This window comes from Quercus lobata, chromosome 2, assembly GCF_001633185.2.
Source record: "Quercus lobata isolate SW786 chromosome 2, ValleyOak3.0 Primary Assembly, whole genome shotgun sequence".
Lineage (NCBI taxonomy): Eukaryota > Viridiplantae > Streptophyta > Magnoliopsida > Fagales > Fagaceae > Quercus > Quercus lobata.
Genome location: NC_044905.1, coordinates 69,201,475 through 69,228,023, shown reverse-complemented (window position 1 = coordinate 69,228,023; position 26,549 = coordinate 69,201,475). Strand labels below are relative to the sequence as shown.

General features: G+C 35.4%; 3 protein-coding genes across 16 annotated transcripts; all 3 read right to left on the bottom strand.

Annotated features, from left to right (window-relative positions):
* Positions 1–45: 45 nt before the first annotated feature.
* On the bottom strand, positions 46–3,488 carry LOC115976339 (UPF0496 protein At3g19330-like). 8 transcript variants are annotated; one of them, XM_031097556.1, is made up of 4 exons: positions 3,152–3,488; positions 2,135–3,064; positions 1,146–1,249; positions 46–721 (listed from the first exon to the last, which is right to left on the bottom strand). In XM_031097556.1, the coding sequence occupies exons 1-3, from the start codon at positions 3,300–3,302 to the stop codon at positions 1,167–1,169; spliced, it is 1,164 nt and encodes a 387-aa protein (XP_030953416.1). In that variant the 5' UTR covers positions 3,303–3,488; the 3' UTR covers positions 46–721; positions 1,146–1,166. The 8 variants fall into 8 exon arrangements, with proteins under 8 accessions (XP_030953416.1, XP_030953417.1, XP_030953418.1 ...); XM_031097557.1 differs by having other exon boundaries at positions 46–595; XM_031097558.1 differs by having other exon boundaries at positions 46–498.
* A 10,655-nt stretch (positions 3,489–14,143) lies between these two features.
* LOC115976338 (UPF0496 protein At3g19330-like) lies at positions 14,144–17,874 on the bottom strand. 4 transcript variants are annotated; one of them, XM_031097551.1, is made up of 3 exons: positions 16,219–17,874; positions 15,235–15,338; positions 14,144–14,686 (listed from the first exon to the last, which is right to left on the bottom strand). In XM_031097551.1, exons 1-2 carry the CDS (start codon positions 17,429–17,431, stop codon positions 15,256–15,258), a joined length of 1,296 nt encoding a protein of 431 aa, XP_030953411.1. In that variant the 5' UTR covers positions 17,432–17,874; the 3' UTR covers positions 14,144–14,686; positions 15,235–15,255. The 4 variants fall into 4 exon arrangements, 3 of the variants coding, with proteins under 3 accessions (XP_030953411.1, XP_030953412.1, XP_030953413.1); XM_031097552.1 differs by having other exon boundaries at positions 14,144–14,558; positions 16,219–17,872; XR_004088300.1 differs by lacking the exon at positions 14,144–14,686 and adding an exon at positions 15,667–15,887 and having other exon boundaries at positions 15,246–15,338; positions 16,219–17,866.
* A 1,053-nt stretch (positions 17,875–18,927) lies between these two features.
* LOC115976337 (probable serine/threonine-protein kinase PBL3) lies at positions 18,928–24,915 on the bottom strand. Of its 4 annotated transcripts, XM_031097549.1 has the most exons (9): positions 24,229–24,914; positions 23,874–24,018; positions 22,362–22,579; positions 22,056–22,264; positions 20,891–21,017; positions 20,527–20,598; positions 20,119–20,305; positions 19,743–19,875; positions 18,928–19,423 (listed from the first exon to the last, which is right to left on the bottom strand). In XM_031097549.1, exons 3-9 carry the CDS (start codon positions 22,510–22,512, stop codon positions 19,160–19,162), a joined length of 1,143 nt encoding a protein of 380 aa, XP_030953409.1. In that variant the 5' UTR covers positions 22,513–22,579; positions 23,874–24,018; positions 24,229–24,914; the 3' UTR covers positions 18,928–19,159. The 4 variants fall into 4 exon arrangements, with proteins under 4 accessions (XP_030953409.1, XP_030953410.1, XP_030953407.1 ...); XM_031097550.1 differs by having other exon boundaries at positions 20,119–20,206; positions 23,874–24,915; XM_031097547.1 differs by having other exon boundaries at positions 23,874–24,914.
* Positions 24,916–26,549: the final 1,634 nt, after the last annotated feature.

Below are 26,549 nucleotides of genomic sequence, written 5' to 3'. Positions count from 1 at the left end.
AACCAAACAGAAATCACAATTAAAATAAAACCAAAATCTGACTAGTGAGTCAGTGAACAGCCCCCAGCTTTCACTTCTAAATTTACAAATAATGGTTAACAACAGTCTCAAACGCATTGTTATCATTTTAAAATAATGAAGCTGTTCTTTATAACCTTACAAAAATTTGGATATCTCTTATGAAAGATCAATAATTCATTAAATTCGGAGTTAACATCTTTGATGCAAAACAGATCTCTTTCATCTCATAGCTCATAATAGCCATCTTCCAAGGTCACAATAGGGCAAATTGGTATCTTCCTCCAAGATTCTTGTCGGCCTGATATCTTAATATCCTCCATTCTTTGTGTCATAGCCACAACTCACTTCGATATTTGAAGTATCTGAATTTGTTTGAAGTCACAATTGGGCATCTTCCTTCGTGAGTGTTGTTGGCCTGATATCTTCTATCAAGTATCTGATTGTGTTCTGTAATCAGATAGGCTCATAGTTGATTGTCTCCCAATATAAGGATACACAGATCAGATAATGGTATGAAGCCATTCTCAGATCAATGAAGTTGAAAATATCACTAGAATCCTCAACAGTTTTGCACCTTCATAAAGAGAGAGGGGGGTGGGAGGGGGAAGGGGGCAAGGACATTTGTTTTCTTAGATAAGTTTATAAGTTATACAACCAGTAGTTGAGAAGATGTCACATTTCAGACTTTGTGATTGTCTCACTGCAAAATTATTCATTAGTGTGATAAGCATGGTGGAGATTTCTTGGCTACACATGCATGGATAGACTGTAAGTATACCCACTTCAAAAAAGAAGAAGATAGGAAGTACTAAAATACAGTTCCATATAGCAATGCAACTACAGAATTCACAATGAACTTTATCATGGAATGTGCAAAAACTCCACCGAAGTATACACAAAATAATTGAAATCTTGGAATACACAAAGCATAACCTCTACAAAGATCATCAATGTTGACTATGAAGTCGAAGTGTTAAAGAATTCTAGTCTTACCCTGCTTGAGGGGGGAAAAACTAATTTGTTTCTAATAATTTTATTCCATTAATTAGTCAATCAATGAAAAGGTTCAAACAAGCAACTGCAATATAGATGGAATAAGAGACATTTCTGTTCAAGAGAGTAACCTTAAAGCCACAGTTGAAGCTTCAGCCCGGACTGTATACAAAGTTTTCGTGAGAGTTAGTAGCTAAGTCAGCTCCTTGTCTGTGCCTGCAATCTCTTGACATTGCTGCCAATAGAAACTATTAGTACCAGCAACAGGGAAACCAACCCAAAACCAAGCACAAAACAACCACCATTTTCTCTGTAACAGTTGAATACTACCAACATGAAATTATCTTGTTATGTCATTATAATGGCCCACAGAGTTCATGAAATTCAACTTCTCTAATATTTTTATGTCATTTGAGGGAAGCTGAGAATTTCCAACTTCTTATCAAACACAAAACCAAATTAGATGTACTTTTTTTGGTAAGTAAATTTACATAATCATGCCATACCCACCTTTAAATATCATATATGTGCTTATAACAAATGGGGAAGGGGGGATTCAAACCTTGGTTCTCTGATCCACAGGGGAGATTGAGAAGTGCCACACCCACCTTTTAAATACTAAGAATCACTAGCCGCCATTGAATTTTAAGCAAGAGGGCTAAAGTCTTTCGCTAATATTACACACTAATACAACTGATGGACACAATTCTAGTCAAAGACAAAGAGTTGCACATGAAATTGCCCCAAAGCAACATGATCAAATCACATCACAAAGGACCTCTACTTCCTCAAAAAAAAAAAAAAAAAAAAAAAAAAAAAAACAGCTTCTACACAACATATACGATTCAATAGAAGATAAAAAAAGAGAATGTTTCACGAAGAATGATTCAGTGTCATTGTTCATGTGTTTGAACTTTGAAGTGAAGCTAAAAACACCTATAATCACAAATGATCAAGGATTGGCAACTTTAGAGCCGTTGTAGTACAATCAGAAATCATAAGAGGGAGTCAATCCTCTATTTGTTTATCAGGATTAGCAAGAATGTTACTCAAAACAAAATATACACATTGACAACAAAATAAAAATATTCATGTGAGCAAAAGGGTCATCGGGAATTACAAGATTGATGACGATAGATCTCCTGGAGGAGCAGAGCTCTGGCCCTATTGATGGTGATAAAGCATAGGTTTATATGTTCCTCAAGAATTTCAAGCGTGTGCTGGATACTGACTTGGTCTATTTGGAGGCGTTTCATCACCATTTGTATGGGATGCTTTTCGTTGCCCCTCTCCAATACAAAGCGAATGAGGGACTTGTGATTGTCAACTGCATCTCTGATACGATCAACGAGGCAGTTAATGGTGACAAGGTGCTCGTCCAATTTATAAGTGCCCCTAGTAGCAGCCTCAAGCTGCGCTATACCGGCAACTTCTCTGTAATCAACTCCAGCAGCAGTGCAGATGAAACAGAGGGCAGGCCCAGTTGTGGCGTGGCGGATGAGGCGAATTCTAGAGCAGGATTTGCGGAGGCGGCGATCAAGCTGTGGTTTGAGATCGGAATAGCATTGGTGCATTTGGTTGAAGTTGTGAGAGTCAGGGGAAGGAAAAGGGTTGTCGAGGCGATCAAATTCAACTAATAAGTTGAAGATGTGATCGCATTGGGATTGGGAGAGGGAAGAGTCTAGATTAAGGACTTCAAGGAGGGTTTGAAGAGGAGAGTAAAGGGCACGTGCGCGAATGACACTAAGGTGTAAGAGAAGGCAGAGAGTGGTGGTGTTTTCGCTATGATCAAAGTAGTCTTTGACAAGAGTGGTGAAGGGGCTAGTCTTGGCACGAAGAAGTGCCTCTTCTACGCATTCTTTGTTGGGGTCAAGTAAGCTGTGGCTGTGGTGGTGAATCTCACCGTTTTGTTCGGGTAATTGTGATTGCAAATGATGAATTTTGGAACGCATTGAGCTGAAGGAATTGGTTTGGACAGTGAGGGTGTATTCGCGACTGAAGTTGATGTTGGTGGGTGAGGGTTGAGGTGAGACGGCCTCCGTGGAATTCCCTGTACACCAAAAACGAAAAAACCGGTTAGCGCATTTAGACAAACAGGTGGTGCGCGTTGAGAAAAATTGATGCAGATTAAGCTTACCGTGAGAATTCTGCGGCGGCGGTGGCCGCGGTGGAGCAGAGGAATTTGTTGATGATGATGATGATTTGAGGGAGAGACGCTGAAGCATTTTTGGTATCTTGATGGTGGATTTGGGTGCTATTGAATTTGATTCCCTATTCTCAATTGCCATAAGAAAGCATAGATAGGGTTTTTGACTAGGCCTCTTCTTCAGTCTTGACCGTGGACTACATACAAGATACAACTACTGCATCATGATACTATCCTTCTCTACTTCTCTCACAAGTCACGAAGTCAAAAAATCAGAAATAGCTCAGAAAAGGTTCAAGGATCTAAATTAGAATACCCTTTCCAAATAACATTAATATTCTAATAATTTCATTAGTTGTTCGGTTTTGAAAGTATATGCGAAACTAGCATCTCAAGTTTATAAAACTCGAAATTTAATTAGAACTCGAGTTTTTAAATCTCGAGAAAAGCTCGAGTTCACTATTTTTGTGATACCCTTACGCGGACAAATTTTCCACGTGGAGTCAAGTAGAAATCGAGTGTATAAGACTCGAAATCTGCACACTTTTACCCAAATCACAAAACCACAAAACTTTCAAATGGCTCATTACAAAATCCTCAAAGTTCAAACACAGAAACACGAACTCACTCAAACTCTCAAACTCATTCTCAAACTCACTCACTCACTCACTCACTCTTAAGCAATCATAGCCTAGTGCTGAAGCAAAATCGTAGCCCATTGTCACAAAGGTACTCACTCTCAAGCAATCGTAGCCCACCGTGCCGAAGGTACTCTCTCTCTCTACTCAATACGTTGTTGTTTTTGGTTCTTAGACTCCTCTGTCTCTCTCTCTCTCTCTTTCTTCAATTTTAGATTTTGGAATTTCATGATGTGACCTAGGGTTTTTCGTTTTTCAATTTTGGATCTTTTTGGGTTTTTTTTTTTTTTTTTTTTGGTGTTCTGAGAATATGGTTGTGTTTTGGCAATGACATTAGTTTTTATGTGATTGTTAGAATTTAAAAAAAAAAATTAAAATTAAAATGTGTTATTTCAAGGAAACCCAAGTACCCATTTTTGGATTTGATTCAAAGATGGCATTTTGGAACTTTGATTCACTTTTGAGGCAAACATTGTTGATGTTTGATGGTCTTTCATTGTATGAAAATGCAGTTTATAATGTAAAGAATAGTGGAGCAACACTTTTTTAGATTATTGGTCTGGTTGTTGTTTCATGTCTTTTGCTGATCTATTCCTGGACTAGGATATAAGTAACAAATATGAGCCATGCTACTATGCTTATTTCCTATTGTTAAACTAGTTGATTAACAGAAGATGTTGTGAAACTTGTTGTTAGATTAATTAATTTATTGAAACTTGTTGCAAAACCTATTGTTAGAAAATAGAATAATTAATAGATCCTAAACTGTGCTAAGGATGGATTTTCGTTTTTCAATTTCGGATCTTTTTGGGTTTTGGTGATTCATGTTTGGTTTTTGAGAAAACCCTACCTGATGACCATACCACTGGCTAAAAGTTGGCTGTAAAATCTAGAGAATATTATTGTTCAAGACATCATTGAGTAAGGCACAAAAAGACATGGTTTACATGTCTAATTTTTTTTTTTTTTGATAAAATGTGTGTAATTGTTATTGTCTAAATTTGAATACTTTATTTCTACTCAATTTCCTCTTCTCTCTCTTTTTCTCTTTGCCTTTACAAGTCAATGTGGCTTAACTTCGTTGTTCTTGTATGGTGCTTTTTTGGTTCCAATTAATGCTATAGTAAATAATAGTTGGTGGTTGTTTGCAAAGTTTAATTGATAGGAGAGTGAGTGTAGTTTGTCATTTGAAAATTTCTGAATTTTGGTGGGGATTTTGATTTAATACACAATTTCCTAAATTTTGTAAGTACACAGGTTTTATTTTTGAAAAAGAGCTTTTAGCTTGCACTTGATACAACATACACGAATGGATGAAGCTGATAGTTTTGGGACTTTTTGTAGAAGTAACCTAGTTGTGTAAACAAACTTTAGTGCCAATTCCATATGTGCTTTGTGCTGATATGATTTTTATGCATTCAAAAATTGGTGATTGTTAGAAGAATGCAAACAATAGAATGGAAGATTTGTATTTTTGAGAAATGAATATGAACAATTTTTCACTCCATTTTCTATTTTCAAGAATAAGAGTATGTTGGTAGTTTTTCAAATTTCAAGTCCTCCAAGGAATGAAGGTGGTTTCATTTATAGTTGTATTTCTGAAACTTCAACTGGAACCAGACATAAAATCTAAAAGTATCTTTTTGTTTGAAACTTTTTGAAAGTTGCTTAAAAGGTAGTGCTTCATTTAATTTCTCTTTACTTACATATATAAAACAAGGTAATGCTTCATAGAAGAATGAGTAGGTTTTCTGGTTGGAAAGTTGTGCTATTTGCTTTTATAAAATTAAATAATTATTTTCCTGGAATCTTTGCACTCTTGTTTCTCATACACAATAATTATCATAAAGTACTGTTTGATGGAAGAACTAGACAGTTTGTTAGTTTATAGTTGCATTCTTGCACAGAAGCCTATTGCGAAATCACTGGATGCTCATTCTTCTTTCCACTTGCCATTCTTCTTTCCACTTGATTTTTGGTAAAGGCCTTTTTTCTTTTTCTTTTTAGAAATTTTTTTGGTAAAGACTTTTTTTTTTCTTGAGAAATTTTTTGTAAAGACTTAGTTTTACACAAACCCAACATGATTCTCACTGAAAAAAAAAAAAAAAAAAAAACCAACATGAATCTTTAGTGTTCAACAATGAATCTTTAGTGTACAAACTCAATACCATTTAGCTTAACTCAAATGAATAGGTAAACATAGGAACAGAAAAGATCAAGGTTGGATTGAATCCCCAATTACAGCAGAGTACTCTATTTAATCCTGAGTTATAGATGTACTTCTTCTTGCTTTCCATTCATTTAGCATCCTTTTTTAAATAATGCCAATAAGCTGCTCTTCAATATAGATTTTCCTTGCATGTAGAATAACATTCCTTTGCCCTTACACTATTAATGATCTCACAGTAGCACTCTTTGCAGTATGGAGCCTCGGATTGATGAGGAGCCAGAGATCGTGCGCCCTGGTTTAGAAGATGATTCTTGTTGACACGACAATGATATCATCGATTAGAGGACATTTGGAATGGCAAGATGAAATATCTAGTTCTAACAACCGCTTTAATTTTTACGTTGCTTTTGACTTTTAGCAAGTTATTTCAAAGTTGTATATCTAGTTCTAATAACCGTTATAATTTTTATCGATTTTGTAGGACCTAGGCCCACTTACGTGCCGTGGTCGTGCTAAGGAGATGGCAAACATAACAATGTGAGATAATCGGGCGATTGACATTATCAGGTTGCTAAGGCTAGAAGGATTGTTTAGGGCCCCTTCCAAAGAGATAGATCATTGCCTAATATCGGCCCTAGTTGAGCGATGGAAGCCGGAGACTCATACGTTCCATCTTTCACATAGTGAGATGTGAATTACCCTACAAGATGTGGAGGTCATTTTTGGACTTCCTATAGATGGTGAGGTCTTGGTTGGGTTGACTGCTATGGTGGATGGGGATTGGAGGCAACTGTGCATGGAGTTGCTTGGTTTACTTTGGTGAATGACAACAAAACTTTGGTGGGCCAAAGAATTCTCATTAACTACCATGTTGATGCTATTGCAAAGCCACTGCCTCATGATGCAACGGAGATTTAGATACATTAGTATGCCTGGTGCTATATTTTAGCGCTATTAGGGGATGAGCTTTTCTTGGACAAGTTGGGAGATAGGGTGCATCTGATGTTCTTGGAGTTCTTGCGAAACCTTCATGATCCGCCACAGTATAGTTGGGGTAGTGGTTGCCTGGCATGGTTGTACAGAGAGTTGTGCTGGGCAAGCGATAAAGAGGCATCGTAGATTGGTGGGGCGTTGCAATTGGTCCAGTATTGGGCATGGGCGAGGTTGCCATTCTTGTGCCCGAGGATAGAGCCCCTGCCTGGATGTGATTATGGCCTATGGCCAAAAGCTCCACTTGCATTTAATTAAGTATTTTCCTGATATTTAGTGTGTTATGTAATTATCTTATTTTATGTTATTCGCTCATAATTGTAGGTGGGTGCGGGTGCCAAGCCCGAAGAGTAGGCCATCTGGCATCGCGTTGATCCACTATCGTGAACAATTAGTTAGAATGTAGCCGGACCAGGTAATAATATACAAAAATCCTATTTGGTTATGTTAATTTTCCTTAAGAATATGTTAAAATCATTGCTTTAAAATATCTTCTATTTTAATTTTTGTTTTTCCCTTTATCTATGTATTCTCCCTTGTGATCATGTTAATAAGATGTTAAGATAATTGTTTTTTGTTTCTATTGTAGATTATGTGGCAGCCATATGAGGTAGACTTGAGCCACCTTCCTGACTTCTGCGTTGCAGGGAGGGATACGTGAACGACAAGGATGCCACTTGTGTGTTTTTGCATGGTAGAGACACACCACCCAAATCGTGTCCTTCGACAGTTTGGGTTGGTGCAGGAACGGCCTGACCATGTTGTGTACGATGATAGACTATATAGAATAGATTGGCATGGGAAGGTGGAAAAGAATTGGAAAGAGGAGCATGGACCGTATATCCTTACATGGGATATGAGACAACAATGACTTTGCCATGCACCTCTTCAGATTAGTGAGATGCCCCGCGATCATGCCTATTACCGCTAGTATCGTCTAGTCATTTGAAAGTATGTTGACCGCAACAGCGCTAAATTAGATATGATGGTAACGTGTTATAATTAGATTTTATTACCTGGGTTGTTTTTTCTTCAGTACATGTATGAACGTAGAATCCATTGATTTCTTTTCTCAGCAAATTTGGTTTGATTTGACTAACATCCAATGAAAAAGACTTTCTGTTATATATAGTATTCTAATAAAACTTTTAGTTCTTAGTTGAGTATTTGAGTAGATTAATAAGTACTATATTATCCATTTTATAATTGATACATAAATGTCTCAAATCTGATTATACTGGTTCTTTCTCTGTTTCAGATTGAAAGCCATTTAGCGTTGTTGGAGATGCTTCCTGTAGGAAGCCGAGAACACAACCATGTCCGGTGCGTCCTAAATAATGTGGCTAGGCTTGGTGGTGGTCCTACAGCAAATGAGTAGGCAAACAATGGGCATGAAACTGAATCAGCAGCTACTGCAACCTCAAGTACAAGTGCAGCACCCGTAAGTACACTGACCCGTGGTCGGTGAGCTACTGCAAGCCCAAGCACAAGTGCAATTAGGGGCCGTGGTCGACCTGCTACAACAAGCCCAAGCACAAGTGCAGGTAGGGGCCGTGGTCAGCGTGCAACAACTCCTCGGGTTGTAACTAGTCTTGAGATACTTGCACCCATCCCGTACGCATCTCCTCAGCCCGAGATCCTTCCACCCATCTCAGATGCATCTCCTTAGTCTGAGGTCTCTCCACCCTTGGTAGATGCATCTCCTCAACCCGAGGTCCCTTCACCCACCCCACCTTCGCAGCCTAATTTTGATCTCGGTATTGATCAAAATTTGACCCCTCCTATTCTCCCCAAGACACCCTCATACCCACCCACTAGCTCTAGTGCACCCACTCCTGGCCTCTATACAGAGCATCATTACCCACCTACCTCATCCTCATCCGACCCTCTAGGACCTCCAGATGGGATTGACACTCTACAGCCACATAGAGGTGTACTGGACGAGCATCCCCCTCATCAGCCATCACCCTCACAAGGTAGATTGCAATGCACTAGAAGAGCACCCACTTGTGAGACAGGTGGATACAAAATAGGACATCGAGGCAGTTCTATGGTATGATAACATTAATTTGCTTGTAATGATATATATTTTGTAGTTTACTTTATTCTTATCATTACACCGAATATTGATTGTATGCATCTAATGTCTTTGCAGCATAATGATGAGCCTAAGGATGATGCCCTGCAGCCTCCTCCCTCGCCCAAACATTACACGAGGGTTAAAAAACGCAAAATTGGTGAACCTTAAAAAAGAGGTTTGTTAAAGAGGTTTGAAAGTACTTTTTTCTTGCTTTTGAAAGAAAATTTGTCATGACCCAAATCCATGGAACATGAATTCGGATGCATGACTAACCTGCTAAACTTATATAACTCTATAAACAAAATTAATCCAAAATAAATTAATACTCCAAAGAAAGAATACTCTTAAAAACCTCTTACAAAAATCTAAACTCCACAAATAGGAAATAATCTCCACTATATAAAACATGAATTACAAAATAAAAGTAGTTAAAATTCTATAAGTCTTCAAGTAATACTGAAATCGCCTACAACTTCCGTGCTGTACCTTGCACCTTATAAAGCGATCCAAAGGTTCTAAATTCTCAACTACACTTTAATCTAAAAAAATAGTAATTGATGGGGTGAGCCATACATCCAGTAAGTAATTATACAGAATATACAACAGAATAGAGTTAAGCCAGGCACGAGTATTTTGATTTTTCACAAACTCATTCAATGATATCAAAAATAATTTTTTCCAAAACATATAATGGATCACTTAATATAATTGAAATCACATATTAAAATCATTAGAAAACACATACACATAATTGATCAGAGCACCATGTCTCATATACACATCACATATTCTCACATACAATCCTGTGAACGGATACCAACATCTAACCCCTGCTGGTGAGGGATCAACACATATTCTCACATACAATCCTGTGAGCGGATTTACACATATCTGATATATCTGATTAATTCTAAAAAAACACTTATTTTTGAGTCACATATCACAAAAGTAAAGTTTATACAAAATATAATAATTTACTTGATATTAACAATTATTCCAAATACAGAGGCATATCGAAGGTCACAATATCGAATTGAACATAAATCAAAGGATGCTTGACTCTCTTAGGAAATGAATAAGAACTGAAGAGTTTATATAAATATTTTTACAATTCTTGAATAAGTTTGAAAACCCAATTTGCTAAAAGAAACATCTTAAATACCATTTGAAAAATAAGAATATGACTTTGAAATCACTTGGTTTTAAACAAACTTAAAGAACAAGAACCTTTTTAGAAAACTTACATTGAAACTCAATTATTTTCGGAAAATAGTTTAGCTTAGAAATCATCTTTTAAATGAGATTTGGACATTCAAAACTTATTTAAAATTCGAAGTATCTCTTTATTTAATCCGTCTAACTTAAATCTTACACTAACAAGAAAAACTAAAGCACTAACAAGGGAAATTATCAAACACGGACACTTGGGCTAAACCTAGATGGAATAATTATTTAAAAAGCTCAAATTTTTATAAGAAAACACATACCTTCAAACTTGAAAAAATCTGAATTTCTGTTGGTAGGGGCAAAAGGGATTTTCAAGGTATGGGTGAGGATGAAGCTGATTGTGAGGAAAAGGAATTTTCAAGTCTAAAGCCAATTGTGAGGAAAAAGAGAGTGTTTGAGGGTGAGGGTGATTTTTGTTGCATGCCGAGGGGTTAAGGATGACTGATTTGGGTGTTTGAGTGAGAGTGTTTGAGAGATTGAGAGAGAGTGTTTGAGAGACTGAGTGAGAGAGTGTTTGAATTGAGAGAGAGTGTTTGAAAATGTTAGATTGATATATTGTACAGATTTCAAGTCTTTTAAACTCGATTTCTACGTGGCTAAATTTCGTCCACCTGAAAAATTTGTCCACGTAAGTGTAATAACAAACCGGGCAAAACGAATTTTAAAAGCTCAAGTTCTAATTGGATCTCTAGTTTTAGAAACTTGAGATGCTAGTTTCACATATTATTTCAAAAACGGGAAACTAAAGAAATTATTACCATAGTAAGGTTATTTGGAAAGGGTGTTCGCGGTGGGTGTGTTCTATTGAACTTCTAATTTTCTTAGGCTTTTGGGCTTTTTCTTTTTATTTTTTTGTATTTCAACTTTGAAATCCAAATTGTATGAGTGGGTTCTTCAAAAAAAAAAAAGAAAATTGTATGAGTGGGCCTTTGGTGTGTGTGAAACGGTCCCCCTAGCCTTTTTTTTTTTTTTTTTATTTTTTTTTTTAAATTTAATTTTTTATATATGTTTTTGTAAAAATGAATTTCAATAATTGGGAGGATTTGAACCCTTGTTTTGAATTTCCTATTTTTCAATAGGTTGAGAGCTTAAACCTGCCCTTGTGGGTACTTGTCTCACTTGCCCTTATTGAATGGATTTTACACGCCTCGCATAACAAATGGGATGGGGATTGGGATTAATATTTTCCCCCATACTCATCTCGTCTATATTTAAACAATTAAAAAGTATTTTTATAGGATTTTTTTTATAAGGTAGTATGCATATATATATGCTTTTTTAGCTTTCAAACTTTAAATTTATGATTTTTTTTTTAATGTCTTGTTGAATTTATACTTTTATGTTTTAAGATTTAAATTGTTTATATATTTAAATTGTTGTATTGTTATGTTAAATCGTTTTTGTGTTTCGTAATACCTGAATCATTGTATTGTTATGTTTTGAGAATGTTTTGTAATATTATAACTTGTTTTTTTAAAAAAAATGTTTTATGAGTTTCATTTAATGTATTCAAACTTTTAATAAATTGTATATGTAAAAAAAATTTATGTGGCAAGATGGGTACTCACCTGTTAGAATGAGGTGGGGAAAAAACCTTGCCTCAAAGCTAGTGTGGGGCGTGGGCAAGGAATAAAAAAAATGCTCCATGCTGGACTTGTTGTCATTCCTATTTCTTAATTTCAGTTAGCATGTCTATTTTACCAAAAATTCTTATCAAAGTCACCTCTTTTCAAGAATATCTCTCATTCTAAGTAGCGATTTGAAGAGTTTCTTATCTTATTGATGTGTACAAACTATGATCATTCAATTCCCTCTAGCAATTACAGAACTTCTTGATTCCATTTTGTTTCTTTTGGATTCATTTTTCTTCACAATTTTGTTCTTTGTCTTTTCTTCTTTCTAATATATATATATATATATATATATTTTTTTTTTAAATTTTCCTTAATATTTGTTTTTCTTTTCAAAGTTAATGATCTTGAGTTTGTTTGAATCATGTAATATGGCCACTACCCAACAGTCTTGTATAGTCACTTGCTTGAAGAGATCTAGTGGCTTCTTATAACTATTATTGCTTGGAGTTTGCTTTTGTGCATAGAGATGGGAATAGAGTGGCTAGATTGATGGCAAACGGATCCTGTTGTAACGTTAATGTTTGTTTGGATAACATACCCCTTCTTGCTTTGTTGTTGCTTCAACAAATGATGTACATTCCCCTTTTTTTAAGTTTTGTGAATAAAATTTCTAACATTTTCTCCAAAAAAAAGGTCCTTCAATCGTGGTTTCAATTAATTAAATTGATAAAAATTTTTGTCCTAAAATAAGGGATTTAAATCCGGTACACAAAATAAAATAAAAATTATTGGTCTCTTAACTTGTTGGTAAAGAAAAATCATTATGGAACAGATAATATAGGTTTTAAAATCTATCATATCTACTAAGAAAATTACTCTATCGATTATTGATTGTGTCAATTTAGTTTTCAAATATACTTGTGTAAATTTAGTCCCTAAACATTCAAAATCAAAGCAATTTTTATTCTAAGATTTTATTTATCAAAAAAAAAAAAAAATCTAAAATTTCATAATCACTTAAAATTGAACAAAATTAACTCGAAGTACACATTAAAAGGTTATTAAGGAAATTGTAAAATTTATAAATCATCTCAATTCCAACTATTAATTTTGTTAAAATTTAAATGAAGTGAAGATTAAGGATGGCATTTTACTTGATTTTGAAAACTGTAGTGCTAAATTGATACAAATCATACAATTAATATTTAAGAGATCAAGTTGAGCATTTTCCAATGTTTGGAGAATAAACTTTGTAGTTTAACATAAAATTTTAGATGGCAATAACTTCAAAACTAACATAAGATAGCTATGAGCCCATGACACATCAAAATCTTATTATTATTATTATTAATTTTCCGTATTTTTTTAAGAGAAGTGTTACGTCTATAATATTTTTAAAAAAGATCTTAGATGGTAAACTGTTACTGGTTCTAATTTTAATCCACAATCAAAATTACTTTGTTGCCCACAATAACAATCCACTAGCTAGAATTTGTGGTGGAAATATTATGAATATAAAATTTCTCTTTTTTAAATGTTCTTTGAGAGATTTAGAGCCCATTTGGCATGAGCTTATAAGTTTAAACTTATTTGAGTTTTTAGCTTATTTTTGGTACTATTTATGAATTCCATTGCACTTTTTGATACTATTCTTCATTGTACTATTCAACTAGTTTTTAACTTTTTTTTCTTACACTTAAAGCAAAAAAAAATTTCAATGTCTCTAAATAAGCTATTCTCAAGCTAGATGACAATAACTTCTAAACCAACCCAAGATAGCTATGGCACACGTATCAAAGACTAATAAGTATTATTATTATTGTGGAATGGTCATCTTCTGGTGAGCACCCAAGTTTTACCAAAAAGAATTTGACTAAAGAAAAAGTCTTCAGCTTTGACTCTTTGTAGTGGCTCTTTCGAAAATTAGAGGTTTCAAGCCTCAAATAATACAAAAAGATTATATTTTAACGAAGGGAAGGTCTCTAAGTTTACCGCGTACAACAGGAGAGGAGATTTGGAAGGAACTTAGGAAATGACCATCCCATTGCGTAGAAAATTAAAAAGGGGCAGTGAGAAACCACTTCAGATTATTTCCAAGGATTACAATGAAATTGTGACACTTGAAAGTTGAAACCACCTTAATCACTTCGTGATATATCACCCTCCTTCACTCTTATGCAACCTTTTCTAATTTATTATCTTTCTCTTCAAGAAGAAATCAGCATCAATGATAAAGAACCATCCACCCCAAACAAATTGCAACCAATAACCAAACAGAAAACAAAATTTAAAATAAAACCAAAATCTGACTAGTGGGTCAGCGAACAGCCCCCAGCTTTCACTTCTAAATTTACAATAATGGTTAACAACAGTCTCAAACACATTGTTATCATTTTAAAATAATGAAGCTGTTCTTTATAACCTTACAAAAACTTGGATATCTCTTATGAAAGATCAATAATTCATTAAATTCAGAGTTAACATCTTTGATGCAAAACAGATCTCTTTAATAGCCATCTTCCAAGGTCACAAATAGGGCAAATTGTTATCTTCCTCCAAGATTCTTGTCGGCCTGATATCTTAAAATCCTCCATTCTCTGGGTCATAGCCACAACTCACTTTGATATTTGAAGTATCTGATTTTGTTCGAGATCACAATTGGGCATCTTCCTTTGTGAGTGTTGTTGGCGATATCTTCTATCAAGTATCTGATTGTGTTCTGTAATCACATAGGCTCATAGTTGGTTGTCTCCCAATACAAGGACACATAGACCAGATAATGGTATGAAGCCATTCTCAGATCAATGAAGTTGAAAATATCACTAGAATATCTTGACAGTTTTGCACCTTCATAGAGAGAGAGAGAGAGAAGGGGGGGGGGGGGGGGGGACATTTGTTTTCTTAGATAAGTTTATAAGTTATACAACTAGTAGTTGAGAAGATGTCACATTTCAGACTTTGTGATTGTGTCACTGCAAAATTATTCATTAGCGTGATAAGCATGGTGGAGATTTCTTGGCTATGCATGCATGGATAGACTGTTAGTCTACCCACTTCAAAAAGAAGAAGATAGGAAGTGCTAAAATACAGTTTTATATAGCAATGCAACAACAGAATTCACAATGAACTTCATCATGGAATGTGTAAAAACTCCATCAAAGTATACACAAAATGATTGAAATCTTGGAATACACAAAGCATAACCTCTACGAAGATCATCAATGTTGACTATGAAGTCGAAGTGTTAAAGAATTCTAGCCTTACCCTGCTTGAGGGGGAAAAAACTAATTTGTTTCTAATAATTTTATTCCATTAATTAGTCAATCATTGAAAAGGTTCAAACGAGCAAATAAAATATAGATGGAATAATAGAATTTTCTGTTCAAGTGAGTAACCTTAAAGCCACAGTTGAAGCTTCAGCCTGGACTGTATACAAATATTTCATGAGAGTTAGTAGCTAAGTCAGCTCCTTGTCTATGCCTGCAATCTCTCAACATTGCTGCCAATAGAAACTATTAGTACCAGCAACATGGAAACCAACCCAAAATCAAGCACAAAACAAAAAACATTTTCACTGTAACAGTTGAATACAACCAACATGAAATTATCTTGTTATGTCATTATAATGGCCCACAGAGCTCATGAAATTCAACTTCTCTAATATTTTTATGTCATTTGAGGGAAGCTAAGAATTTCCAACTTCTTATCAAACACAAAACCAAATTAGGTGTACTTTTTTTTGGTAATTAAATTTACATAATCATGGAATACCCACCTTTAAATACCATAAATGTGCTTATAACAAATGAGGAAGGGGGGATTCAAACCTTGGTTCTCTGATCCACGGGAGATTGAGCAGTGCCACACCCACCTTTTAAATACTAAGAATCACTAGCCGCCATTGAATTTTAAGCAAGAGGGCTAGAGTCTTTTGCTAATATTGCACACTAATACAACTGATGGACACAATTCTAGCCAAAGACAAAGAGTTGCACATGAAATTGCCCCAAAGCAACATGATCACATCACATCACATCACAAAGGACCTCTAATTCCTCAAGAAAAAAAAAAAAAAAAAATCAGCTTCTACACAACATATACGATTCAATAGAAGATAAAAAAAGAGAATGTTTCATGAAGAATGATTCAGTGTCATTGTTCATGTGTTTGAACTTTGAAGTGAAGCTTAAAACACCTATAATCACAAATGATCAAGGATTGGCAACTTTAGAGCCATTGTAGTACAATCAGAAATCATAAGAGGGAGTCAATCCTCTATTTGTTTATCAGGATTAGCAAGAATGTTACTCAAAACAAAATATACACATTGACAACAAAATAAAAATATTCATGTGAGCAAAAGGGTCATCGGGAATTACAATATTGATGACCATAGATCTCCTGGAGGAGCAGAGCTCGGGCCCTATTGATGGTGATAAAGCATCGGTTTATATGTTCCTCAAGCTCTTCAAGCTTGCGCTGGAAACTGACTTGGTCTATTTGGAGGCGTTTCATCACCTCTTGTATGGGATGCTTTTCGTTGCCCCTCTCCAATGCAATGCGAATGAGGGACTTGTGATTGTCAACTGCACCTATGATACTATCAACGAGGCACTTAATGGTGACAAGCTCCTCGTCCAATTTAAAAGTGCCCCTAGTAGCAGCCTCAAGCTGCGCTACACCAGCAACTTCTTTGTGATCAACTCCATCAGCAGTGCAGATGAAACAGAAGGCAGACCCAGTTGTGGCGTGGCAGATGAGGTGAATTCTAGAGCAGGATTTGCGGAGGCGGCGAGCAAGCTGTGGTTTGAGCTGGGAATAGCATTGGCGCATTTGGTTGAAGTTGTGAGAGTCAGGGGATGGAAAAGGGTTGTCGAGGCGATCAAATTTAACTAATGAGTTGAAGATGTGATTGCATTGGGATTGGGAGAGGGAAGACCCTAGATTAAGATCTTCAAGGAGGGTTTGAAGAGGAGTATAAAGGGCACGTGCGCGAATGACACTAAAGTGTAAGAAAAGGCAGAGAGTGGTGGTGTTTTCGCTATGATCAAAGTAGTCTTTGACAAGAGTGGTGAAGGGGCTAGTCTTGGCATGACTAAGTGCCTCTTCTACGCATTCTTTGTTGGGGTCAAGTAACTCTGCTAATAGTAACTGGTAATGGTCATGGTTGTGGCTGTGGCTGTGGTGGTGAATCTCACCGTTTTGTTCGTGTAATTGTGATTGCAAATGATGAATTTTGGAACGCATTAAGCTGAAGGAATTGGTTTGGACGGTGCGGGTGTATTCGCGACTGAAGTTGATGTTAGTGGGTGAGGGTTGAGGTGAGACGGCCTCCGTGGAATTCCCTGTACACCAAAAACGAAAAAACCGGTTAGCGCATTTAGACAAACAGGTGGTGTGCGTTGAGAAAACTTGATGCAGATTAAGCTTATCTTGAAAATTCTGCGGCGGCGGTGGTGCCGGTGGTGCAGCAGAGGAAGTTTTTGATGATGATGATGATGAAGACTTGAGTGAGAGACACTGAAGCATTTTTGGTATCTTGATTGTGGATTTGGGTACTATTGAATTTGATTCCCAATTCTCAATTACCATAAGAAGAAAGCAGAGATAGGGTTTTTGACTAGGCCTCTTCTTCAGTCTTGACCGTGGACTACATACAAGATACAACTACTACATCATGATACGTATCGTTCTCTACTTCTCTCACAAGTCACAAAGTCAAAAAATCAGAAATTGCTCAGAAAAGGTTCAAGGATCTAAATTATCTAAACCATACTGGCTACCCGTTTCTGAATAACTAACCCGGTCCTGATTTGTGGGGGGGCTTCAAATGTCCAAACTAGTTCTCTTTAAGGCCCACGCAATAAAAGCTAATATTCAGACCCAAGAAAAAAAAAAACACTACTCAATTTGTGAACAAATTGCATCCAATCTCTGTTCTCTTTGTACCAGCTACTCTTACTGTGTGGGCTCGACCAGTTTTATTAGAGCAGTTGGCTCGAGATAGAGAGTTTCCGGAATTTGAATTACACCATCAATCTTCCATCCAAGAGTCATAGTTATTTATCAAACTGGATTAGAAAGGGTCATAATTATTGCAAGGAGAAAGAACAAAACATGGGAAAACTATTTTTCTTATCAAATTTTTTCCGTGAGACAAATCATCTTCTGATCCAGGACAGTAACTAATATTCAGAAGTGGGCACTAGAAAAAGAACAAAAAAAAAAAAAAGAAGATAATAAAAGCAGAGAAGAGTACAAACAAAATTCGTATGTCAAAACCATTTTTAAAATGATTTTCATTTTTTTTTTTTTTTATATAAAGTTTTCTGTAAAATTATTCTTGATAAGAATGTCAATAATTAAATCATTAAATGCCTTGTTATTTGTTAGAAGCTTCTATGCACTAAGAAGCTAGCATTATGTAAGATAGCTAAAAATGAATAACAAAATGCTAATATACAAATATTAGATCCAATGTGTGTATAAGGTGAAAAAATAAATGGGGAAGTAGAAGATTAAGAAGAAAAGAAGAATGGGAGTACGAACGGACCATTTAGGTTCGTGCCAAGTTGGGCAGAGGTGCCTGACAAGAGACAAAAAGAGGGGCTGAGAATTGATGGTAGCAAAAAACATGCATCATGATCTATACCAGCCCAAAATGAACCTTTAGAAGCCTCAATACTTTGATTTCTCCTGAGCAACTAAATTCAAAAGGGACAACCTTTATCCAAACACAAAATTGTCACTTCAGATTCAAAAGAAAAGTGCTTTTGCATCTAGAATATGAAGAAGAAAAACCCTTCTTAATTGTAATTTTGTAGATTTCGAAAGCCCTGAAACAGAATTTGCAAGACAAGAAAAAATGCCAGTGAATCGTTTTCATTTCTGAAGTATCTGAGACAACCTTCAAACATAAGATCGTGATGTCTTCTACTTTTTAAACAAGTGATAACTGTGTAAAGAGAAGTAACCATTACAAGCTTTCTAATTCTACAATCTTTTTCCCTCAGAAGAAACCGGCATTATTTAAAATCAAGCACAACCCGACCAGAGAAAGTGATCGAAGCATCTAATGTAGACACAACAAAAATCAAGCCCACCCCAAGCTTCACTTTGATATTAACAAAAATAATGGTTACATCAAGGTTTCTCATACATTTATGGAAAAAAAAAAATACAGCTGTTCTTTATACACTTATCAAACAGCTGGATTTCTTCTCTCATGTTTCAAAAAAGAAAAATATAACAAATAGAAAGTAAAAAAAAAAGTATGTAACAAATATCACTCTCAACATTATGGTTGCAAACAAATATATTTTATTCTGTTGTTTTAAATAAGAAGCTTCCAAGGGCCACGTGTGGGGTTCCTTCCCCCATGACTGTCGTCAAGCTGATCTCTTTCTCTCGTATTCGATCAAGTTCCATTACCACATAGCTCATGGTAGGTCGCCTCTCACTTGAAGGTTGGACACATTGGACTATCAGTTGTATGACCTCTTCCATGCCTTCAGCTGTAAAGGTATTGTCCAATCTTTGATCAATGATGTTGGAAAACTTGCTATCTTCTTGATTATTTTGCACCTTAAAGGAAAAATACAACAAAAAAAAATTTAGCTCCAAATAAATTCCAATCAAACAAACACCTCAAAGCTACTGCCTTTATAGCCATATTGTCAATTTGCTTCAAAAAAATCACTTAAAGCTTGCATAGGACAGTTAAAATCTTGAAGGCTACAAAGACATAAACATGCGCAAGCAAATGCACATATTTCTTTTTGAATGAGCTACCATGATGATATCTGCTGTGACCGACCCATAAACACACAATCATCTAGTGATCAAAATATGATTTAGAGAAGCTTATAGAAGCCTTCATTATTGTATTAAGACAATCGCGTACCCATTCAACCAAGTTCTGATTTGAGTCAAAAGAAGGTGATTCAGTTGCTTCCCGCCCACTTACTAACTCCAGAAGGAATACCCCAAAACTGTATACATCACTTTTTTCAGAAAATCGTCTGAACTCTAGCACTCTGCATCAGTGAACAGAATATAGATCGAGTGATTAACAATGTATCATCTAATCAGTCATAAGAAACACATGAAATTAAAGAGTTAACCCTGAGAGTAGCGTAGCAATTGAGGACCACACCTCATGAAGTGAAAGTCACAAGGATGACTCCCCCACCCCTTTTTGGGGCCATTTATGAAAAAACAAGGACAATTAAAGTGTAATAGTCTGGAAAATAAAGAAATGGAAAATTATGGAGTATTACTCCGGGGAGAGGAATATCTCATCTGCTTGCACTTGAGAAGATGGGCCCGCAATATCAGCTCTTCCGAGGAAATTACGAAGTCCTGCATCTGCAACCTTAGGTATAAAATTTTCATCTACAAGAACATTGGCTGTTTTGAAATTCTTATGTATCAAACGGGGAGACTGGGAGTGAAGATGAGCCAAACCTGCACAAAGACAACAGGATCAATGAGATCTAATGACTAAGGTAGCAGGTGCTTCAAGACCTTTTGCATATAAAGGAGGAACTTTCAAATAACTGAAAGCCTTACAGTAGCTTACAAAAGAATTTGTGGGACTGATATCAATATTTCGATATTTTATCTAAAGAATAGAAAAACGGATACCAGGAAAGCCACAAATGCTCACTGATTTTGCAGAGGATCACCTTTAGCTGCACCTAGGGCTATTGTAAGTCTAAGCTTGAATTCTAGCAATTCTTTCGGAAGTTGGCCAGTGCCTGCAAAGGGAAAATCAATTCTTCAACATGGATCGGAATTAAATGTTGCAGAGGGCAAAGTCTATGTATATACTAAGCTGATATCTAGAACACAGAAGAAATGTTATATTGATAACAGTATTTTATATATATACCATAGTTTTGGTTACATACTGGATGCTGTTTAAGGTGAAGATCTATGGATAAAATTTTGTATGGAGAAAAGATACAGTTAAGAAATGTCAGCTTCACCAAAATACTTTAGTTAACTGAAGTTAATAAAAGCAAATATGGTGACTGGATAGAGAGTTACCGTACAAGTGACTGGAAATGTTTTTATTAGGTACGTGCTCATATACAAGAAACTGCAGATTATTTTCCTGACAATAGCCCAATAGAGTCACAAGATTTCGATGCCGAATAGGTGAAAGGTAGCGTACCTGATAGTTAAAGTCAGTGCTGTTAGATCCAGCCATGAAAAATACTAAATTAAGAGATTTACTGCAGTACAAAAACATGACAGGAAAACCGAGGAAAAAGATACTAGGTAAATCCATATACCAGTCCATTAGATTCATGAAATAAGAAAAGCAGGAAAAGATAAGAAACTCTTTTTAAATGTTTTAGTGTATTCGACTCCAAGAAGCCCGGAAAAGGCGTTCTTCAGTTTGAACTGACTTGTTTTTCAATTTATAACAAGGGAGAATGGACATGATGTATGACATTAGATTGGCTGGGCAGATTGGCAAAGGATTAATCAACATCTCACCAATTAACTGGGAGAAGACTTTGCGGAGTTGACTTTGAGTTGTATATAATTCATTACCGGATTCTGCAGTTCCAATGTATAAAATAAAAACCCCAATGGCTTTTGCTACTATAACCTTCCCACCCATGAATTTTTTATTTTTATTTTAATTTTTTATAGGCATTTCACCTCGAAATAAGAAATAGTATTGATATTGATAATAGATAATAATAAAAGCACATTAATATTAAATAAAAAAAAAGTAGTAAATATAAAATATAAATGAATAAAAAAATAAAAAAACCGAGCCTACGCTATAGACCAAAGGATTTCTCATGTGACAAGCACTGATCAACATCAGCAAGGCACTGCTTCAATCATCCAGAACAAGGAATTTGGAAGAGAAATAGAAAAAAAATAAAGGCAGCCCGTACCATACCATGACATGTCATGGTGGAAGCAAAATTGATTACTATTAAGAAGCATAAAAAGGAAAGCATTATTTGTGATAAATGTTCATATTTGCTAGTCAATCCTAGGAAAGTTTGTTAAGTATGATTTCATCTAAAGTGAACCTTAAATATAATAGGGAGATTTCAGAGATTCAAAAGAAAAGTGCTTTTGCATCTAGAATATGTTTTTTTAATCCGCTTCAGCAGTTCCCTAATATGTATATGATTTCATTTTTTTGTTGCTGGGTTTAGCTGTCTGGGAGGAAAGTGATGATTACCTCATTGATAAATTCCTGGCTAGGTGCTCCAGATCGCTTCTTGATGGCCACAAGCACCCCATCATTAAGCCAGCCCTCGTATACCTCCCCAAATTTTCCTTCCCCGATTAATTGTTTATCACTAAAATTTTTTGTGGCAAGAGACAATTCTTCCATCTCGAAGCGCCTTGTTTCTCGAAATGACAACTCAACTCCAACATGTCTTCCCACTGCAGGTTATCATAACAGACTATGAACTGATTGTTCTTTACATTGAGCTTGCCACTTTTGAAAACCTCAAAGAAACGTATATGGTGTAAAAGTTACCTTGAACAGACGGATCAGAGGATCCTGTCTCAGAAGTTCTTGAAACACTTCTTTTGTGAGAGAGGCAGAACCATATAAAGAAGATAACTATCCCCACCAATGCCACGGCTCCTGCAGCAGCTCCTATTATTGCTGCAAGATGCCTTGACATCTGGTATGGGAAGCACTTCAGCTAAGCTGTACAGTATAATTGGGATACAAATAGTTATGCATTGAACCTGGAATACAAAGGATACCACAAGAAAAAGAATCATAATCTACTGGGGAAAGAAAAGGGGCAAAAAATAAAAAGCGAGCAGCATTCATGCTTATTAAATTTCTATACGCAAATGGATAGTAGAAACACATTGGGCAGCAATGATAACCCTGAATCAAGAGTGGATAATTATTCAGAAACATAGATGGCAAGTCTATTACAAAATTTCTGAAATTGAGTAATCCAAACATGAAACAATATTCAGAAGTAGGGAATGTATATGTTATTAATTGGGTTGGATTTGACCTGAGTATAACCCACAGCCCATGGATCATCCACATGGGTTATCTGATAAGTGGATTTAAAGTTGAGTTCAAAACTGATCGTGGAGTGATATACAATGAGTGGTTGGGTGATTATAGGATCACTCATTCTAATACTGGGTTTATCCCTATTTGTATTTAAATACTGCTTCAACAGTCTGATTACAGAGAGGAATTGGGAGAACTAAAGTGTACTCACAATTTCTAAGTGCTCTCTCAAGCAAGTCATCTAAGTATGAATACAGAGAGAAATTGTGAGAACTAAAGTTTATTTACAGTTTCTAAGTGCTCCCTTAAGCAAGTCATCTCTCTCTAGGGACACCATCAAGAGTACTCTAGAACTTGGAGCGTGGGGAATCATGAAAGAGACTATAGTATCCTCTCCAGTGACAAGAAGGTGCTCCAAGAACAGTAGAGGTCATGAGGAGGAGTTTGTAAAGCAAGCAAAGATAAAGATCCGGCAAGTGCTTAATCGGTTCTACAAAGGTAAGTGAATAATATGGCCATCTAACATATTCAACAGTTTGGAACAGAGAGAGAAGGGAAGTGGCTCAAATAACTAAAAAACTTGTAGATTCCAGTATTTTTAGTATATTTAAGCTACCTTCCCCTCTCTTTCTCATCTCCCTCCATCCCCCCCATCCAAACATAGGGTATGCAAAACAAAACTGACTGTTTTTACCCCCAAAGAGAACTGCAAAGAACATGACTAAAAGTGCAGAAAGCTTGCATTGATGTTGAAATGAGTATAGAAAAACTGACATCATGACTGATTATGCGAATTAACCACTTAAATAAAGTCTACAAATACCAGTTCAATTCAGACATAGTTACAAGGCTAAATATGATCATTCAGAGACTCTAATTGCATGCTTTGTATTCAATTCAGAGATGCATCTAATGTAAGGTATTGAACCAAAACTCAAATCACTATCTGAAACTTTTGAACCAGTTGAAATTAAAAAAGCATAGAGAGGAAAAGGGATTCCAGACCTGAATTCCTAGGGAAGTAATGCAGCCAGATCTCTAAGAACCGCAGCTTCATTTGCCAATGATAAAGTGAAATGAATCTTCTAAATACCACTACTAACGACCAAATCAGTATTCACCCACATTCCCAACATTGAAAATGAATGCTCTATTTAAGGCAAAACCCAACAATGAAATCAAGAAGATACCCCAAATAATATATCCTACTTAAAAAAAAAAAAAATCAATGAAACCCAGTTGGGATCACGACCAAATCTTCAAGTCCCAGTGTACTATGTCCAACCAAAATCAATATACTTCTTCAGTGGGCGATGATACAGACATACCAAAAAGGGTGATGATAAATACAGATACGTACCAGCTACTCTCTAAGTCCAAGAATGAAAACCCGGAAGCCTCTCTTAGCTGTCTGTCTATCAAACTTTGTTGTTGTACTTTTAGAATAAAAAAATTAATGGTAATGCTTTCTTACACTCACTCACTCACTCACTCACTCTCTTTCTCTCTCTCTCTGTTCACCGTTGTATACAAACAATGCCGACAGAAAGTGACATAGCGCCGACAACACTTTCAGGAGTTTATTTTCACAATCACTCCACTTCCCCTCTCTACCAAACCACCCAATTCAAAAATTATACATATAAATACAAAACCCCACAACCCCAAAAACCCAAAAAATAACTCCTTTTATACTCTTGATGATTCAAAAAGACACCAACAAAAACAAATCCATACCAGCAAAAAAAGGTGAAAAAATATTGAAGAAGCACAGGAATAAAAACTTATCAACAAGGAAAGAGAAAGAGAGAGAGAAGGAGTGTGTGTGTGTTAATTTTTAGTTTGTTGTGTGTGCTGTAAAGCAGTACAATGGTTGTCTGATACTGCAAGTTGAAGAGGGTTTATTTTTCTAGAGTGTCCTGTACAGAGCATCTCTGGCTGTAACAGATTCACAGTATATATGAGAGAGAGAAAGAGACAGAGAGAGAGATACAGAGAAGAAGAGAGAGAGAGTTGCCCCTACCAGCTTGGCTTTACACTGATATACTATTCGTATGGCAGAATTATTTTTTGTTAATTGAAAAATAATAATAAAATATTGTTTATTTTTTATTTTTTTTTGGTTAAAAAAAAATATTGATATTGAGAATTGAGATTGATGAAGAAAGAAAGAGATTCCAAAGTGTTTGTAGCTTGTGGGGTTGCTATCCCCACCAGCCAGCTATGTTGACATCGCTCCTACTCACCTGTTTTATATTGCTTATATTAAATATTATCTATAAAAAAATATTGCTTATATATATATATATATATTATATATTAAATAAATACATTATATTATATAAATAAATACATTATTAAAAGGAAAAGGAAAATATAACGGCTACCTCTACGGCTCTACACTTTTTTTTCTTCTTCACTTTTGTTTACTTTTTAATTTTTATTTAATTTTCCCTTACCTGAACACTTCGGATTCTCGGCACTATTAGCATATTACGATGATAATGATGATGATCAATAGTTTAAGAGCTGGCCTGAATTGTTTGAGATGTATCCCCCATGATAGATAGAAAGTCATTCTTTATTTCTTTATTTATTTTTTATTTGGAGCTCTTGAGAATAATTAATGGGGGAATATGATCACATCTTCTTTTTTTTTTTTTTTTTTGAGAAACATATGATCGCATCTTATGTAACTAGACGCGAAACACATGATATTTATCTAATCTCAATCAAAATTGGGAAAATGACTTCTACAAAGTATTTAAATTGTGATATCATTAGTTTAGGACATAACATATAATAAAAGGTTTCAGGTTTTTTAAGCGTCTTATAGATATAAAGAGTGAAATAATCTCTCAAAAGGCTAATAAAATGTCAATTCTTTATTTTTTATGGAAAAAAAGAGAGGAGGAGAAATTTAATTGGAGTGTGAGAGAGTTTTCATATACATATTTTATGCCTGGTTATGATTGGTTTCGGAAGATCTAAGAATACAAATTGCCATTGGCCTTAGTAGCCTATTAGCACCTAGGTACCCATATGACCTGATGCTCGGGTGGTTCTAGCACCCGTAATCACCTAGCAAAAAAAAAAAAAAAAATACAAATTGTGACAGCTATTTACTAATGACAACAATAATGCAGTAACCACCGTGGTTTAATAATATACGAGATGTCAACATCCAAAATTATTGTAGCTCAATGATTTTTAATCCTTTCTAATAACCAAACTTCGCCTTGTTTTCTTTTCTTTTCTCTTCTTGGTCTCACTTAAAGTGGCACACTGGCATGTACCACTGGCCTTTGTGTCGGTTGATTGATGTCATAAACTCATATCATATAAGCTATAGACCATTTAAAGCAGAATAATTGGCCCCATGCTAATTCCTATTCACATTAATTGCTACATAATCAAGCAGTTCACACATTATTTTCTCCAAAATTTTCACGCAGCATAATCAGTGATGCACTCTTGCAATGTCGGAACTGGAAACAGGTGTTAAGTGTCTCTTTGAGAATAATTTATTTATTTTACTGCTAAAAATATATTAAAGTATATTTATACTTCGATATATATATATATATATATTTTTTTTTTTTTTTTTGTAAAAATGAGAAAAGAAGGAAAAAATAGAGTTTTAAAGAACTGTACATAAAAACTAAAAAATAAATTTTCAAA

Bases quoted from the DNA above. Each gene is read 5' to 3' on its own strand.
- LOC115976337 (XM_031097547.1), bottom strand. From the start codon at position 22,512: ATGTCAAGGCATCTTGCAGCAATAATAGGAGCTGCTGCAGGAGCCGTG. The intron at 20,599-20,890 runs GTAACTCTCTAT...TTCCCTTTGCAG, and splicing joins CATTTCCAGTCACTTGTACG to GCACTGGCCAACTTCCGAAA. The intron at 19,876-20,118 runs GTAATACTCCAT...TCACTGATGCAG, and splicing joins GAGATATTCCTCTCCCCGGA to AGTGCTAGAGTTCAGACGAT.
- LOC115976339 (XM_031097555.1), bottom strand. From the start codon at position 3,302: ATGGCAATTGAGAATAGGGAATCAAATTCAATAGCACCCAAATCCACC. The intron at 3,065-3,151 runs GTAAGCTTAATC...TTTGGTGTACAG, and splicing joins GCCGCCGCAGAATTCTCACG to GGAATTCCACGGAGGCCGTC. The intron at 1,250-2,134 runs GTAATTCCCGAT...TTCTATTGGCAG, and splicing joins GATCTATCGTCATCAATCTT to CAATGTCAAGAGATTGCAGG.
- LOC115976338 (XM_031097551.1), bottom strand. From the start codon at position 17,431: ATGGTAATTGAGAATTGGGAATCAAATTCAATAGTACCCAAATCCACA. The intron at 15,339-16,218 runs GTAATTCCCGAT...TTCTATTGGCAG, and splicing joins GATCTATGGTCATCAATATT to CAATGTTGAGAGATTGCAGG.